Raw genomic sequence first — 15,539 nt, 5'->3', positions numbered from 1 at the left:
TAAGAGTGCGCGTGCCCGGATTCGAACCAGGGATTTCACCGCCACAAGGTGAGGTACTGACCACTATACTACACACGCCTGGAGAAGCAGGGTATCGATCCCTGTACCTCTCGCATGCTAAGCGAGCGCTCTACCATTTGAGCTACATCCCCGGATACTTTACTCGTCTCCCACCCGTCAACAAAATCCACTTTACGGACGCACCACACGCTACCACGCACTCTCCGCCGTACCGCAATCGTCAACCACCCATCGCGCCTCCGTTACGCACAATCCGCACACCAAAACTCGCGTACATGCCTCCGCACGGCCCAAACCGATCGCACGCTCTTTCCACACATGCCGCCTCGCGCACGGCGCGCTCAGCCTCCACAACCCGACCGTGAGCTCGTCCGCTGCGTGTTCCGCCTCTTTGGCTCGCGCCGGAGCGACTTGGACGGCACAACGACTCTGTCCGCCCGACGACCCTCCTACTGCCAGGACGGCCATTCGGGGCGCTTCATCCACTCTCTCCGGTGGCCTGGTGAGCTCCAACGACGCGGGAGGTACTACAGCTCCACTTCGTTACTAGACCGAGCCACAAGACAATGCCATCGAGTCGCACCGCAGCAGTGTCGTCGTGAGGGCGACAAGAGGAGAGCGGCCGGGACCACTCACGCCGGTAGGCTGAAAGGCGACAAAAAGCGGTAATTGGGGACCGAGAGCGTGGCGGGTGTGCATGGCGACGGCTAGGGGCGGCGCAGCGTCCATAACGCGCACGTAAAAGCAGCATAATGAGCATAAGAGTGCGCGTGCCCGGATTCGAACCAGGGATTTCACCGCCACAAGGTGAGGTACTGACCACTATACTACACACGCCTGGAGAAGCAGGGTATCGATCCCTGTACCTCTCGCATGCTAAGCGAGCGCTCTACCATTTGAGCTACATCCCCGGATACTTCACTCATCTCCCACCCGTCAACAAAATCCACTTTACGGACGCACCACACGCTACCACGCACTCTCCGCCGTACCGCAATCGTCAACCACCCATCGCGCCTCCGTTACGCACAATCCGCACACCAAAACTCGCGTACATGCCTCCGCACGGCCCAAACCGATCGCACGCTCTTTCCACACATGCCGCCTCGCGCACGGCGCGCTCAGCCTCCACAACCCGACCGTGAGCTCGTCCGCTGCGTGTTCCGCCTCTTTGGCTCGCGCCGGAGCGACTTGGACGGCACAACGACTCTGTCCGCCCGACGACCCTCCTACTGCCAGGACGGCCATTCGGGGCGCTTCATCCACTCTCTCCGGTGGCCTGGTGAGCTCCGACGACGCGGGAGGTACTACAGCTCCACTACGTTACTAGACCGAGCCCCAAGACAATGCCATCGAGTCGCACCGCAGCAGTGTCGTCGTGAGGGCGATAAAAGGAGAGCGGCCGGGACCGCTCACGCCGGTAGGCTGAAAGGCGACAAAAAGCGGTAATTGGGGACCGAGAGCGTGGCGGGTGTGCATGGCGACGGCTAGGGGCGGCGCAGCGTCCATAACGCGCACGTAAAAGCAGCATAATGAGCATAAGAGTGCGCGTGCCCGGATTCGAACCAGGGATTTCACCGCCACAAGGTGAGGTACTGACCACTATACTACACACGCCTGGAGAAGCAGGGTGTCGATCCCTGTACCTCTCGCATGCTAAGCGAGCGCTCTACCATTTGAGCTACATCCCCGGATACTTTACTCGTCTCCCACCCGTCAACAAAATCCACTTTACGGACGCACCACACGCTACCACGCACTCTCCGCCGTACCGCAATCGTCAACCACCCATCGCGCCTCCGTTACGCACAATCCGCACACCAAAACTCGCGTACATGCCTCCGCACGGCCCAAACCGATCGCACGACATGCCGCCTCGCGCACGGCGCGCTCAGCCTCCACAACCCGACCGTGAGCTCGTCCGCTGCGTGTTCCGCCTCTTTGGCTCGCGCCGGAGCGACTTGGACGGCACAACGACTGTCCGCCCGACGACCCTCCTACTGCCAGGACGGCCATTCGGGGCGCTTCATCCACTCTCTCCGGTGGCCTGGTGAGCTCCGACGACGCGGGAGGTACTACAGCTCCACTACGTTACTAGACCGAGCCACAAGACAATGCCATCGAGTCGCACCGCAGCAGTGTCGTCGTGAGGGCGACAAGAGGAGAGCGGCCGGGACCGCTCACGCCGGTAGGCTGAAAGGCGACAAAAAGCGGTAATTGGGGACCGAGAGCGTGGCGGGTGTGCATGGCGACGGCTAGGGGCGGCGCAGCGTCCATAACGCGCACGTAAAAGCAGCATAATGAGCATAAGAGTGCGCGTGCCCGGATTCGAACCAGGGATTTCACCGCCACAAGGTGAGGTACTGACCACTATACTACACACGCCTGGAGAAGCAGGGTATCGATCCCTGTACCTCTCGCATGCTAAGCGAGCGCTCTACCATTTGAGCTACATCCCCGGATACTTCACTCGTCTCCCACCCGTCAACAAAATCCACTTTACGGACGCACCACACGCTACCACGCACTCTCCGCCGTACCGCAATCGTCAACCACCCATCGCGCCTCCGTTACGCACAATCCGCACACCAAAACTCGCGTACATGCCTCCGCACGGCCCAAACCGATCGCACGCTCTTTCCACACATGCCGCCTCGCGCACGGCGCGCTCAGCCTCCACAACCCGACCGTGAGCTCGTCCGCTGCGTGTTCCGCCTCTTTGGCTCGCGCCGGAGCGACTTGGACGGCACAACGACTGTCCGCCGGACGACCCTCCTACTGCCAGGACGGCCATTCGGGGCGCTTCATCCACTCTCTCCGGTGGCCTGGTGAGCTCCGACGACGCGGGAGGTACTACAGCTCCACTACGTTACTAGACCGAGCCACAAGACAATGCCATCGAGTCGCACCGCAGCAGTGTCGTCGTGAGGGCGACAAGAGGAGAGCGGCCGGGACCGCTCACGCCGGTAGGCTGAAAGGCGACAAAAAGCGGTAATTGGGGACCGAGAGCGTGGCGGGTGTGCATGGCGACGGCTAGGGGCGGCGCAGCGTCCATAACGCGCACGTAAAAGCAGCATAATGAGCATAAGAGTGCGCGTGCCCGGATTCGAACCAGGGATTTCACCGCCACAAGGTGAGGTACTGACCACTATACTACACACGCCTGGAGAAGCAGGGTATCGATCCCTGTACCTCTCGCATGCTAAGCGAGCGCTCTACCATTTGAGCTACATCCCCGGATACTTTACTCATCTCCCACCCGTCAACAAAATCCACTTTACGGACGCACCACACGCTACCACGCACTCTCCGCCGTACCGCAATCGTCAACCACCATCGCGCCTCCGTTACGCACAATCCGCACACCAAAACTCGCGTACATGCCTCCACACGGCCCAAACCGATCGCACGCTCTTTCCACACATGCCGCCTCGCGCACGGCGCGCTCAGCCTCCACAACCCGACCGTGAGCTCGTCCGCTGCGTGTTCCGCCTCTTTGGCTCGCGCCGGAGCGACTTGGACGGCACAACGACTCTGTCCGCCCGACGACCCTCCTACTGCCAGGACGGCCATTCGGGGCGCTTCATCCACTCTCTCCGGTGGCCTGGTGAGCTCCAACGACGCGGGAGGTACTACAGCTCCACTACGTTACTAGACCGAGCCACAAGACAATGCCATCGAGTCGCACCGCAGCAGTGTCGTCGTGAGGGCGACAAGAGGAGAGCGGCCGGGACCACTCACGCCGGTAGGCTGAAAGGCGACAAAAAGCGGTAATTGGGGACCGAGAGCGTGGCGGGTGTGCATGGCGACGGCTAGGGGCGGCGCAGCGTCCATAACGCGCACGTAAAAGCAGCATAATGAGCATAAGAGTGCGCGTGCCCGGATTCGAACCAGGGATTTCACCGCCACAAGGTGAGGTACTGACCACTATACTACACACGCCTGGAGAAGCAGGGTATCGATCCCTGTACCTCTCGCATGCTAAGCGAGCGCTCTACCATTTGAGCTACATCCCCGGATACTTCACTCATCTCCCACCCGTCAACAAAATCCACTTTACGGACGCACCACACGCTACCACGCACTCTCCGCCGTACCGCAATCGTCAACCACCCATCGCGCCTCCGTTACGCACAATCCGCACACCAAAACTCGCGTACATGCCTCCGCACGGCCCAAACCGATCGCACGCTCTTTCCACACATGCCGCCTCGCGCACGGCGCGCTCAGCCTCCACAACCCGACCGTGAGCTCGTCCGCTGCGTGTTCCGCCTCTTTGGCTCGCGCCGGAGCGACTTGGACGGCACAACGACTGTACCCTCCTACTGCCAGGACGGCCATTCGGGGCGCTTCATCCACTCTCTCCGGTGGCCTGGTGAGCTCCGACGACGCGGGAGGTACTACAGCTCCACTACGTTACTAGACCGAGCCCCAAGACAATGCCATCGAGTCGCACCGCAGCAGTGTCGTCGTGAGGGCGATAAAAGGAGAGCGGCCGGGACCGCTCACGCCGGTAGGCTGAAAGGCGACAAAAAGCGGTAATTGGGGACCGAGAGCGTGGCGGGTGTGCATGGCGACGGCTAGGGGCGGCGCAGCGTCCATAACGCGCACGTAAAAGCAGCATAATGAGCATAAGAGTGCGCGTGCCCGGATTCGAACCAGGGATTTCACCGCCACAAGGTGAGGTACTGACCACTATACTACACACGCCTGGAGAAGCAGGGTATCGATCCCTGTACCTCTCGCATGCTAAGCGAGCGCTCTACCATTTGAGCTACATCCCCGGATACTTCACTCATCTCCCACCCGTCAACAAAATCCACTTTACGGACGCACCACACGCTACCACGCACTCTCCGCCGTACCGCAATCGTCAACCACCCATCGCGCCTCCGTTACGCACAATCCGCACACCAAAACTCGCGTACATGCCTCCGCACGGCCCAAACCGATCGCACGCTCTTTCCACACATGCCGCCTCGCGCACGGCGCGCTCAGCCTCCACAACCCGACCGTGAGCTCGTCCGCTGCGTGTTCCGCCTCTTTGGCTCGCGCCGGAGCGACTTGGACGGCACAACGACTCTGTCCGCCCGACGACCCTCCTACTGCCAGGACGGCCATTCGGGGCGCTTCATCCCCTCTCTCCGGTGGCCTGGTGAGCTCCGACGACGCGGGAGGTACTACAGCTCCACTACGTTACTAGACCGAGCCCCAAGACAATGCCATCGAGTCGCACCGCAGCAGTGTCGTCGTGAGGGCGATAAAAGGAGAGCGGCCGGGACCGCTCACGCCGGTAGGCTGAAAGGCGACAAAAAGCGGTAATTGGGGACCGAGAGCGTGGCGGGTGTGCATGGCGACGGCTAGGGGCGGCGCAGCGTCCATAACGCGCACGTAAAAGCAGCATAATGAGCATAAGAGTGCGCGTGCCCGGAATCGAACCAGGGATTTCACCGCCACAAGGTGAGGTACTGACCACTATACTACACACGCCTGGAGAAGCAGGGTGTCGATCCCTGTACCTCTCGCATGCTAAGCGAGCGCTCTACCATTTGAGCTACATCCCCGGATACTTCACTCATCTCCCACCCGTCAACAAAATCCACTTTACGGACGCACCACACGCTACCACGCACTCTCCGCCGTACCGCAATCGTCAACCACCCATCGCGCCTCCGTTACGCACAATCCGCACACCAAAACTCGCGTACATGCCTCCGCACGGCCCAAACCGATCGCACGCTCTTTCCACACATGCCGCCTTGCGCACGGCGCGCTCAGCCTCCACAACCCGACCGTGAGCTCGTCCGCTGCGTGTTCCGCCTCTTTGGCTCGCGCCGGAGCGACTTGGACGGCACAACGACTGTCCGCCGGACGACCCTCCTACTGCCAGGACGGCCATTCGGGGCGCTTCATCCACTCTCTCCGGTGGCCTGGTGAGCTCCGACGACGCGGGAGGTACTACAGCTCCACTACGTTACTAGACCGAGCCCCAAGACAATGCCATCGAGTCGCACCGCAGCAGTGTCGTCGTGAGGGCGATAAAAGGAGAGCGGCCGGGACCGCTCACGCCGGTAGGCTGAAAGGCGACAAAAAGCGGTAATTGGGGACCGAGAGCGTGGCGGGTGTGCATGGCGACGGCTAGGGGCGGCGCAGCGTCCATAACGCGCACGTAAAAGCAGCATAATGAGCATAAGAGTGCGCGTGCCCGGATTCGAACCAGGGATTTCACCGCCACAAGGTGAGGTACTGACCACTATACTACACACGCCTGGAGAAGCAGGGTGTCGATCCCTGTACCTCTCGCATGCTAAGCGAGCGCTCTACCATTTGAGCTACATCCCCGGATACTTCACTCATCTCCCACCCGTCAACAAAATCCACTTTACGGACGCACCACACGCTACCACGCACTCTCCGCCGTACCGCAATCGTCAACCACCCATCGCGCCTCCGTTACGCACAATCCGCACACCAAAACTCGCGTGCATGCCTCCGCACGGCCCAAACCGATCGCACGCTCTTTCCACACATGCCGCCTCGCGCACGGCGCGCTCAGCCTCCACAACCCGACCGTGAGCTCGTCCGCTGCGTGTTCCGCCTCTTTGGCTCGCGCCGGAGCGACTTGGACGGCACAACGACTCTGTCCGCCCGACGACCCTCCTACTGCCAGGACGGCCATTCGGGGCGCTTCATCCCCTCTCTCCGGTGGCCTGGTGAGCTCCGACGACGCGGGAGGTACTACAGCTCCACTACGTTACTAGACCGAGCCCCAAGACAATGCCATCGAGTCGCACCGCAGCAGTGTCGTCGTGAGGGCGATAAAAGGAGAGCGGCCGGGACCGCTCACGCCGGTAGGCTGAACGGCGACAAAAAGCGGTAATTGGGGACCGAGAGCGTGGCGGGTGTGCATGGCGACGGCTAGGGGCGGCGCAGCGTCCATAACGCGCACGTAAAAGCAGCATAATGAGCATAAGAGTGCGCGTGCCCGGATTCGAACCAGGGATTTCACCGCCACAAGGTGAGGTACTGACCACTATACTACACACGCCTGGAGAAGCAGGGTATCGATCCCTGTACCTCTCGCATGCTAAGCGAGCGCTCTACCATTTGAGCTACATCCCCGGATACTTTACTCGTCTCCCACCCGTCAACAAAATCCACTTTACGGACGCACCACACGCTACCACGCACTCTCCGCCGTACCGCAATCGTCAACCACCCATCGCGCCTCCGTTACGCACAATCCGCACACCAAAACTCGCGTACATGCCTCCGCACGGCCCAAACCGATCGCACGCTCTTTCCACACATGCCGCCTCGCGCACGGCGCGCTCAGCCTCCACAACCCGACCGTGAGCTCGTCCGCTGCGTGTTCCGCCTCTTTGGCTCGCGCCGGAGCGACTTGGACGGCACAACGACTGTCCGCCGGACGACCCTCCTACTGCCAGGACGGCCATTCGGGGCGCTTCATCCACTCTCTCCGGTGGCCTGGTGAGCTCCGACGACGCGGGAGGTACTACAGCTCCACTACGTTACTAGACCGAGCCACAAGACAATGCCATCGAGTCGCACCGCAGCAGTGTCGTCGTGAGGGCGATAAAAGGAGAGCGGCCGGGACCGCTCACGCCGGTAGGCTGAAAGGCGACAAAAAGCGGTAATTGGGGACCGAGAGCGTGGCGGGTGTGCATGGCGACGGCTAGGGGCGGCGCAGCGTCCATAACGCGCACGTAAAAGCAGCATAATGAGCATAAGAGTGCGCGTGCCCGGATTCGAACCAGGGATTTCACCGCCACAAGGTGAGGTACTGACCACTATACTACACACGCCTGGAGAAGCAGGGTGTCGATCCCTGTACCTCTCGCATGCTAAGCGAGCGCTCTACCATTTGAGCTACATCCCCGGATACTTCACTCATCTCCCACCCGTCAACAAAATCCACTTTACGGACGCACCACACGCTACCACGCACTCTCCGCCGTACCGCAATCGTCAACCACCCATCGCGCCTCCGTTACGCACAATCCGCACACCAAAACTCGCGTACATGCCTCCGCACGGCCCAAACCGATCGCACGCTCTTTCCACACATGCCGCCTCGCGCACGGCGCGCTCAGCCTCCACAACTCGACCGTGAGCTCGTCCGCTGCGTGTTCCGCCTCTTTGGCTCGCGCCGGAGCGACTTGGACGGCACAACGACTGTCCGCCGGACGACCCTCCTACTGCCAGGACGGCCATTCGGGGCGCTTCATCCACTCTCTCCGGTGGCCTGGTGAGCTCCGACGACGCGGGAGGTACTACAGCTCCACTACGTTACTAGACCGAGCCCCAAGACAATGCCATCGAGTCGCACCGCAGCAGTGTCGTCGTGAGGGCGATAAAAGGAGAGCGGCCGGGACCGCTCACGCCGGTAGGCTGAAAGGCGACAAAAAGCGGTAATTGGGGACCGAGAGCGTGGCGGGTGTGCATGGCGACGGCTAGGGGCGGCGCAGCGTCCATAACGCGCACGTAAAAGCAGCATAATGAGCATAAGAGTGCGCGTGCCCGGATTCGAACCAGGGATTTCACCGCCACAAGGTGAGGTACTGACCACTATACTACACACGCCTGGAGAAGCAGGGTATCGATCCCTGTACCTCTCGCATGCTAAGCGAGCGCTCTACCATTTGAGCTACATCCCCGGATACTTCACTCATCTCCCACCCGTCAACAAAATCCACTTTACGGACGCACCACACGCTACCACGCACTCTCCGCCGTACCGCAATCGTCAACCACCCATCGCGCCTCCGTTACGCACAATCCGCACACCAAAACTCGCGTGCATGCCTCCGCACGGCCCAAACCGATCGCACGCTCTTTCCACACATGCCGCCTCGCGCACGGCGCGCTCAGCCTCCACAACCCGACCGTGAGCTCGTCCGCTGCGTGTTCCGCCTCTTTGGCTCGCGCCGGAGCGACTTGGACGGCACAACGACTGTCCGCCGGACGACCCTCCTACTGCCAGGACGGCCATTCGGGGCGCTTCATCCACTCTCTCCGGTGGCCTGGTGAGCTCCGACGACGCGGGAGGTACTACAGCTCCACTACGTTACTAGACCGAGCCACAAGACAATGCCATCGAGTCGCACCGCAGCAGTGTCGTCGTGAGGGCGATAAAAGGAGAGCGGCCGGGACCGCTCACGCCGGTAGGCTGAAAGGCGACAAAAAGCGGTAATTGGGGACCGAGAGCGTGGCGGGTGTGCATGGCGACGGCTAGGGGCGGCGCAGCGTCCATAACGCGCACGTAAAAGCAGCATAATGAGCATAAGAGTGCGCGTGCCCGGATTCGAACCAGGGATTTCACCGCCACAAGGTGAGGTACTGACCACTATACTACACACGTCTGGAGAAGCAGGGTGTCGATCCCTGTACCTCTCGCATGCTAAGCGAGCGCTCTACCATTTGAGCTACATCCCCGGATACTTCACTCATCTCCCACCCGTCAACAAAATCCACTTTACGGACGCACCACACGCTACCACGCACTCTCCGCCGTACCGCAATCGTCAACCACCCATCGCGCCTCCGTTACGCACAATCCGCACACCAAAACTCGCGTGCATGCCTCCGCACGGCCCAAACCGATCGCACGCTCTTTCCACACATGCCGCCTCGCGCACGGCGCGCTCAGCCTCCACAACCCGACCGTGAGCTCGTCCGCTGCGTGTTCCGCCTCTTTGGCTCGCGCCGGAGCGACTTGGGCGGCACAACGACTCTGTCCGCCCGACGACCCTCCTACTGCCAGGACGGCCATTCGGTGCACTTCAGCCACTCTGGAAAGAAGGGGTTATTCCCTCCGTTGGATGTGCTAGGTACAGATTGAATTTGACGGTGAAGGACTTTCTCAAGACCGAGGAGGAGCTCATTGCAAAGGTGCACGCGGTGACATCCAAGCTGATAACACATAAGGGGCGCTCGGTTTGCTACGCCGTGTCTCCCTTCTGTCGCCTCTGTTACGAAACGACAATTGCTAGACTAGCACATACGATAAAGTGGCGCGCTATCCGAAGCTCTAACCCGCCATAATCAAGTTGGGGCATAACCTTCGTGTTGAGTAAGAACTACAGCAGCTTATACTGCAGCGTTCTGAGCACGAGTGAGTCAAGGCGGTGGTAAAGACCTTTGATAAGTTCAGGGCCGTCACGAAAGAGCTGCAGAAGTCTATGCTAACTTTGTCTGCTGTGTGACATCTGTTCGGCCAGGTTGTGAAAGAGTACTCTGCACTCACGTCGCGACTGGTCGCAACGTCAATTATTCGCATTTAGTACTAGTTCTCGTCAAGCTTCAGCGCGGGGAGGCGTTGACAGCTGCGACGGGATTGACATGTATCGAATTTAGATCGACCGTCCTTGAAAGACCACCAGCGTGGGATGGTATTCAAGACGAGAAAGGCACCAAGGCACACGCAATACATGGACATTTTTTATGTCCCACCGGTGTCTACTAAACGTGAGAGCTTTTAACATCAGCAATGCTGGTGCTCACGGTCGAGCTGGAAAGTCTCTCCCCCGCCCGATATGCTGTTGTGACCGCAGTACAACCGCGACTTATGGAGGTAGAGCAGGTGCGGGCACATGAATTGGCATCAACCAATGACACTAATACATTGATTAACTTTTGCCCTCAGTTGAGCAGTATTTATCGGACTATTGTATTCTCGTATACTCAGTGCTGAAAGCTACAAGCGTACTGTAGTTGAAACCGACGACAAGGGACTACTTATTGGTTAAGTTTGTTCGTGCAGACACGGTGCTCAGTTCGATGGTTGACAAAAATGGGGACTAAATTATATGGGTGCAGTGCGGGCTGGGTGAATGCCCTCAATAGCATCACCAGCAACCCCGGCGATTCTACAGAGCTATCAAGGTGGACAGTGCATGGCTATTGTGGTAACTGATATGAGCACGTGTATGATGCAATATTATGTCAACTCATTAGATAGGGACTGTTGAGACTCTGGCCTCTCTAAAGATGTCGACGCCGGCCCCGCTGTGACTGCTATGTAGCATTGTTGTTCGAAGCTCCTTAGGTGAGTAGCTCTGTACTCTTTGGTAGACTTATGAACATAACCATAAAAAGAGTATTATCGCATTGTTTACTGCTCTCAATGCCCTTCATTCTTGCATATATTTTCTATATCACTATGATCTCAAGCAGTTTAGCCACTTTGCATGTTGCCCGATTAGCACCCCTAAATACAATTGCGTTTACTATTACCATACCCAACCAATAAGTACATGCAGTCTGTCTTATTAAACTGTGAATAATAAAAAAACGGTAGTGAGCATTTAGGCGAATGGACCAGGGGCCTTCCAGGGGCCGGCTTACGCGCCAGCGCATCAGGTCCGTTCTCTCAGGCGCTGCAGCAACTGCCACACCCGCCGCAGCCGCCGGCATACCAGTAGCAGTTAGCGCCGCCACAGAACTCGGGGTTGAATGTGCCGGCGCTTAAGGACATGAATCCCCTCCGCTCGAGAGCTTCTCCGGCAAATCGGAGTACGAAGGACTCGGGGCGGGCTTCAGGGATTGGGGCCTCCGGTTCTTGGACGAGCTGGTGGCTGCTCAGGTGATCAGCGGGGGCAACCGGCTGGATAAGTTTAAAGTGCGGGTACTGAACCGCTACCTGGAGGGCCCAGCGCGGAAGTGCTTCGACAGGATGAAGGCATTCTGGGCGGTGGAGGCACCCACACTCGAGCACATGATGAACAGAAGGCTGGAGGTGTACGCGAAGGAGATCACGATTGAGCAGACCTCTTGGTTGATGAAGGCCAGGAAGAGACCCAACAGCAGCTGGACAGAACAGTATCTGTATCTGATGTGCAGTGACAAGAGCTGCCGACCGCTTGGACCTGCAGTTCATCTGTGACTGCACCCCGCTCAACATAAAAAGGATGGTCCCGATGCGCATGGATAGGCGACGTGCGGACCACCAAAGGCAGGCATGGGTGCTGGACGACATTGCCAGCACGTTCGAGCTGGACGGGGGCAGCCACTTTGGCGAGAACCCCAACAACCGTAGCACGCATGGTGCTGGACGCGATGGCAACATGATGACAAATGTCGTTGTGAAGGGGAATAAAAAGGAGTGTTCGACCCGCAAGTACGGGTACATAAAAAACTCTCCAGGGCTGAGCAGCTCCGGCCAAGCAATGTTCGCTTTGGCCGTGAGGGACGGCTGCGGCACGACATACGTTCTCGACAGTGGAGTTGACAGGGTCGCGGACGGCCAGACGCTCTCCGCCACGAAGAAGAGCGGCATGGTGCTGCATGCTACTTTAGATAGTAGAGAGTACGATGAGGTTATCCGCAATGCTTACTACACACAGGGTCTCGCACGGAATCGAAGAGAAGGACATCATGATGATTTACAAGGAAAACTGTCGAGGGCCTCGGACACCTGATCGAGATGTGCAAGGAGAGCGACGTCCTGGTGGCGAGCACGGCCTGCGCAGTGGGAACGACCATCGCAAGCAACGCGAGTTCACGCAAGGAGAGAAGCAACAGGGTTTTTGCTGCACTCGACCAAGCAGATAGTGACGGTGGGCAGGCCAGTGTTGTCAAGCGCACGTTAGTGGAGCTGCATAATTGACTCTGTCATGTCATGCTGGGAACGGTCGAAAACGATTGCCGAAACGCCGGGATTCGGTATTGAGCTGACGGATAGGACGAGGGTCGTTTTTGATGTGCGCCAAGGGCAATAGATGAGGAACGCATAGCCGAAGAAAGACTCGGGCAGACCCCGCTCATCGACAGGACTGGCGGGGTCATATGCATCTACCTTAAGGGGCCGATAACTCCCGTAGACCGGAATGGCAATAGGTACATGGTGACCTTCGTCGACCACTACATGAACTACCGTGGATGACAACCCCTCGCCCCCAAAAGTCGGTATTTTCGCCATTTTTTCGTTCAATATGACAAAGGTGTCAGATTGTAATGACAAAAATAGGACACGAAATGCATTTGCTGAACAATTTTTTGGTACTGTGTCGGTATATTAAAGAAAAAGCTTTTCGAAGAATATATCCAGCGGTTTATACGTTGCGACCGGGGAAGAAGTTGGTGCCCGATCGTCAAGTACCAGCCGCACAGTAGCTCTATCACAAGAAAAAAAGTTTGAGCGCCTATGTGTAAGCCGGTTCAAAGTGCTAATACTTCTCCAGTGCCAAAGATAGGAGTGAGGAAAAGCAGTCAACTGTTGTGACGGCGGCAGGTGTCTAAAGGCCCCCAGGTAGCTTCACCCTTAATATGATGCGGCGCACTCACGGAACTAAACAGGCCTCATGAGGTGAAGGCTTTCGGAAAAACGACCAGCGGCACACGGACTGTGACGCGAGCATTACTGTACGTTCGGTGAAGCATGTTCAGGAAGGTGTGCCAAAGTGGAAGGTGTGCATCGACACAGAGACGGAGATATTGATCGTACTTCTTTTATTCGATGTTTATATGCTAACTTGTACGGCTACACCTTTGCCCGGCCATTGTTGGCCTTTTCCGCAACCAAAGTTGACACAAATTTTGAGGTAGTTGAAGCTAACAAAATATTTCCCAAATCATGAAATTCATTTCATTCAAAGCTGCCTAATCCTCAACCAAAGATGGCACTCTTCCTGGGGACTCGCACTTACCGTTCCCTGTCACATCCCGTACTGCATGTCCTCCATGCGCAGCGCCGCATTGACGAAGTCACGTGCGTGAAGCTCCATCTTGAGCACCAACTGCTGCGTAATGCAGGGCATCGACACGTGGGCCGCGCGCCCCAGAAGACGCATGCGCGCCTCCGTCTTCGTAAGCTTCTTGCCTTCGTCGTCCGTCTGGAACCCTGGCTGCAGCATCTCCTCGCGCATGAGCGCTAGGTACTGTTTAATGTGCGACTTTAGCACACTGAAACAGTTCTCGATAGGGTTACACATTGGACTGTAGGGTCCAAGGCGTAGCAGGACCAGGTCGTCACGGGGCTTCACGAGCACCTCCGTTTGATTGTGCGCTGGCGCGTTATCAAACACGATCACGACCTTCTTGTCCGCATACTCGGACTTGTACATGTCCGACTCCGTGACGACGTCGTACAGGTTCTCGATGAAGTTGGCATTGGTCTGCATCTTGGTGCTGCTGCGATGCGTTCGGTACGCAACGACGCCGATAGCAGACAACACAGCGCACTGTATCTGCAGGTTCGCCCCTTTGGAGGGCGGCAGCTTCTCCACGGCGCGCTCTCCCTTCTTGGCGCGCCCGCGAGTACGCTTGACGTACAAGTTGTAGTTAGTCTCGTCAAAATACACGACGAGGTTGCCCTCGTTGTGGTGTTTGACGAGCTCCTCGGCGAACTGCTTCCTCTTCTCCTTGTTCTCCCGACTGTTGCACGTGAACGGCTCGATACGAGCCTATGATGACAATTATTGTACAGCAGCGTTAGTTATAAATCGTCATCTACAATGCAGTGTAACAAGCGAGTCTCACCTGCTTCACGGTGTACAGCATGTCGAGCAGGTGGCGGGAGATGGTCGAGGTAGAGAGGTGCACCTGGAAGTCGTCCATGATGAGGTCCTGCATGGTGTTCAGAGTGTACGAGCAGCACTCGTTCAGGTAGGACTCGAGCGCCTCCTTGATCGCCGGCGTCACCTTCGCCCCCCTCGCGCCACCGCGCGGGAGGTTCTCCACGCGGCCCGAGTTCACCAGGTACTGCGCTGTCGTCCGCGGAAAGCCGTTGTGGCGCGCGACAGCCTGCCAGTCACCCCCGGAGTTGTACGCGTCCAGGACCCTGCGGCGCTCTTCGGGGCTGTGCGCCTTGAGTGAAGCTTGAGAAGGCATCTTTAGGCTTGGTGGTGAGTTGGGAAATGAAAGCTTTTTGCGGCACCTACAGCAACAGGAGTCGTGCTGCAGGACGCAAGGGCGAGCTCAAAACGTTTTACGTAAGCGCCAACATTGGTTGAAGATTAGACGAATTTGCTTGAAATGAATCTGATACTTCAACCAGAATTTTGTCAACTTCAACTACCTCCAAAATTTATGTCAACTTTGGTTGCGGAAAAGGCCAACAATGGCCGGGCAAAGGTGTATACACCGGTAGATCTACATACCCCATCTAGACCATCTACAAGTTATACAAGCATGGCAAATCCCTGCCGCTAACAGGTCAAAATAGTACCCCGGCGATCAACCGGTACATCTCGGACAAGCTAGGTGGACAAGTATAGGGGGTGTTCGGGGAAAACGCTCTACTTCTGGAGTTGTCGAGCTTTACATTGTTCTTTTTTAGCTTTTTATTAATTGGAATTGGTGTTGCTCTTTTTCGTATTGATTAATATCTACTGGTATGCCCCCCCGCAAACAAGGAACATCCTCCAACAAGAACCGGGCTCTATGGCAGCTGGAATGATCCGATTGCTGCTAGAAACATTGGTTCGTGTCGATGACCACGATATCCGGCTGGTGCAGGAACAGATGGACATGACTTGTGTCCTTACGATGCAAACAGC

At 57.8% G+C, this 15,539-nt stretch overlaps 3 protein-coding genes and 26 non-coding genes across 29 annotated transcripts; 3 read left to right on the top strand and 26 right to left on the bottom strand.

Moving 5' to 3' along the window:
- Positions 1 to 6: 6 nt before the first annotated feature.
- On the bottom strand, positions 7 to 78 carry PHYSODRAFT_t863. The gene has a single exon. It is a non-coding gene; the product is annotated as a tRNA-His (tRNA).
- Position 79: 1 nt separating this feature from the next.
- On the bottom strand, positions 80 to 152 carry PHYSODRAFT_t862. The gene has a single exon. It is a non-coding gene; the product is annotated as a tRNA-Ala (tRNA).
- Positions 153 to 786: 634 nt separating this feature from the next.
- Positions 787 to 858, bottom strand: PHYSODRAFT_t861. Its single transcript has one exon. It is a non-coding gene; the product is annotated as a tRNA-His (tRNA).
- A 1-nt stretch (position 859) lies between these two features.
- PHYSODRAFT_t860 lies at positions 860 to 932 on the bottom strand. Its single transcript has one exon. It is a non-coding gene; the product is annotated as a tRNA-Ala (tRNA).
- A 634-nt stretch (positions 933 to 1,566) lies between these two features.
- On the bottom strand, positions 1,567 to 1,638 carry PHYSODRAFT_t859. The gene has a single exon. It is a non-coding gene; the product is annotated as a tRNA-His (tRNA).
- A 1-nt stretch (position 1,639) lies between these two features.
- On the bottom strand, positions 1,640 to 1,712 carry PHYSODRAFT_t858. The gene has a single exon. It is a non-coding gene; the product is annotated as a tRNA-Ala (tRNA).
- A 622-nt stretch (positions 1,713 to 2,334) lies between these two features.
- PHYSODRAFT_t857 lies at positions 2,335 to 2,406 on the bottom strand. Its single transcript has one exon. It is a non-coding gene; the product is annotated as a tRNA-His (tRNA).
- Position 2,407: 1 nt separating this feature from the next.
- PHYSODRAFT_t856 lies at positions 2,408 to 2,480 on the bottom strand. Its single transcript has one exon. It is a non-coding gene; the product is annotated as a tRNA-Ala (tRNA).
- A 632-nt stretch (positions 2,481 to 3,112) lies between these two features.
- PHYSODRAFT_t855 lies at positions 3,113 to 3,184 on the bottom strand. Its single transcript has one exon. It is a non-coding gene; the product is annotated as a tRNA-His (tRNA).
- Position 3,185: 1 nt separating this feature from the next.
- On the bottom strand, positions 3,186 to 3,258 carry PHYSODRAFT_t854. The gene has a single exon. It is a non-coding gene; the product is annotated as a tRNA-Ala (tRNA).
- A 633-nt stretch (positions 3,259 to 3,891) lies between these two features.
- On the bottom strand, positions 3,892 to 3,963 carry PHYSODRAFT_t853. Its single transcript has one exon. It is a non-coding gene; the product is annotated as a tRNA-His (tRNA).
- Position 3,964: 1 nt separating this feature from the next.
- Positions 3,965 to 4,037, bottom strand: PHYSODRAFT_t852. The gene has a single exon. It is a non-coding gene; the product is annotated as a tRNA-Ala (tRNA).
- A 622-nt stretch (positions 4,038 to 4,659) lies between these two features.
- On the bottom strand, positions 4,660 to 4,731 carry PHYSODRAFT_t851. The gene has a single exon. It is a non-coding gene; the product is annotated as a tRNA-His (tRNA).
- A 1-nt stretch (position 4,732) lies between these two features.
- Positions 4,733 to 4,805, bottom strand: PHYSODRAFT_t850. Its single transcript has one exon. It is a non-coding gene; the product is annotated as a tRNA-Ala (tRNA).
- Positions 4,806 to 5,439: 634 nt separating this feature from the next.
- Positions 5,440 to 5,511, bottom strand: PHYSODRAFT_t849. Its single transcript has one exon. It is a non-coding gene; the product is annotated as a tRNA-His (tRNA).
- Position 5,512: 1 nt separating this feature from the next.
- Positions 5,513 to 5,585, bottom strand: PHYSODRAFT_t848. The gene has a single exon. It is a non-coding gene; the product is annotated as a tRNA-Ala (tRNA).
- Positions 5,586 to 6,217: 632 nt separating this feature from the next.
- PHYSODRAFT_t847 lies at positions 6,218 to 6,289 on the bottom strand. Its single transcript has one exon. It is a non-coding gene; the product is annotated as a tRNA-His (tRNA).
- A 1-nt stretch (position 6,290) lies between these two features.
- On the bottom strand, positions 6,291 to 6,363 carry PHYSODRAFT_t846. Its single transcript has one exon. It is a non-coding gene; the product is annotated as a tRNA-Ala (tRNA).
- Positions 6,364 to 6,997: 634 nt separating this feature from the next.
- PHYSODRAFT_t845 lies at positions 6,998 to 7,069 on the bottom strand. The gene has a single exon. It is a non-coding gene; the product is annotated as a tRNA-His (tRNA).
- A 1-nt stretch (position 7,070) lies between these two features.
- Positions 7,071 to 7,143, bottom strand: PHYSODRAFT_t844. Its single transcript has one exon. It is a non-coding gene; the product is annotated as a tRNA-Ala (tRNA).
- A 632-nt stretch (positions 7,144 to 7,775) lies between these two features.
- PHYSODRAFT_t843 lies at positions 7,776 to 7,847 on the bottom strand. Its single transcript has one exon. It is a non-coding gene; the product is annotated as a tRNA-His (tRNA).
- Position 7,848: 1 nt separating this feature from the next.
- PHYSODRAFT_t842 lies at positions 7,849 to 7,921 on the bottom strand. The gene has a single exon. It is a non-coding gene; the product is annotated as a tRNA-Ala (tRNA).
- A 632-nt stretch (positions 7,922 to 8,553) lies between these two features.
- On the bottom strand, positions 8,554 to 8,625 carry PHYSODRAFT_t841. Its single transcript has one exon. It is a non-coding gene; the product is annotated as a tRNA-His (tRNA).
- Position 8,626: 1 nt separating this feature from the next.
- PHYSODRAFT_t840 lies at positions 8,627 to 8,699 on the bottom strand. Its single transcript has one exon. It is a non-coding gene; the product is annotated as a tRNA-Ala (tRNA).
- A 632-nt stretch (positions 8,700 to 9,331) lies between these two features.
- PHYSODRAFT_t839 lies at positions 9,332 to 9,403 on the bottom strand. The gene has a single exon. It is a non-coding gene; the product is annotated as a tRNA-His (tRNA).
- A 1-nt stretch (position 9,404) lies between these two features.
- On the bottom strand, positions 9,405 to 9,477 carry PHYSODRAFT_t838. Its single transcript has one exon. It is a non-coding gene; the product is annotated as a tRNA-Ala (tRNA).
- Positions 9,478 to 9,837: 360 nt separating this feature from the next.
- Positions 9,838 to 10,086, top strand: PHYSODRAFT_508655 (hypothetical protein; the record flags this gene model as incomplete). The annotated part of the gene is made up of 1 exon (XM_009531579.1): positions 9,838 to 10,086. A coding segment is annotated over one exon (249 nt), but the record flags the coding sequence as incomplete, so codon positions are not given.
- Positions 10,087 to 11,530: 1,444 nt separating this feature from the next.
- Positions 11,531 to 11,926, top strand: PHYSODRAFT_508681 (hypothetical protein; the record flags this gene model as incomplete). Its single annotated transcript, XM_009531578.1, has 1 exon — positions 11,531 to 11,926. A coding segment is annotated over one exon (396 nt), but the record flags the coding sequence as incomplete, so codon positions are not given.
- A 25-nt stretch (positions 11,927 to 11,951) lies between these two features.
- PHYSODRAFT_302469 (hypothetical protein) lies at positions 11,952 to 12,461 on the top strand (the record flags this gene model as incomplete). Its single annotated transcript, XM_009531577.1, has 1 exon — positions 11,952 to 12,461. One exon carries the CDS (start codon positions 11,952 to 11,954, stop codon positions 12,459 to 12,461), a length of 510 nt encoding a protein of 169 aa, XP_009529872.1.
- Between the last annotated feature and the right edge of the window lie 3,078 nt (positions 12,462 to 15,539).

Source organism: Phytophthora sojae (assembly GCF_000149755.1).
Source record: "Phytophthora sojae unplaced genomic scaffold PHYSOscaffold_5, whole genome shotgun sequence".
NCBI classification, from domain to species: Eukaryota; Oomycota; class Peronosporomycetes; order Peronosporales; family Peronosporaceae; genus Phytophthora; species Phytophthora sojae.
The sequence above is the reverse complement of the archived record's forward strand: the minus strand, read 5'-3'. Positions and strand labels throughout refer to the sequence as shown.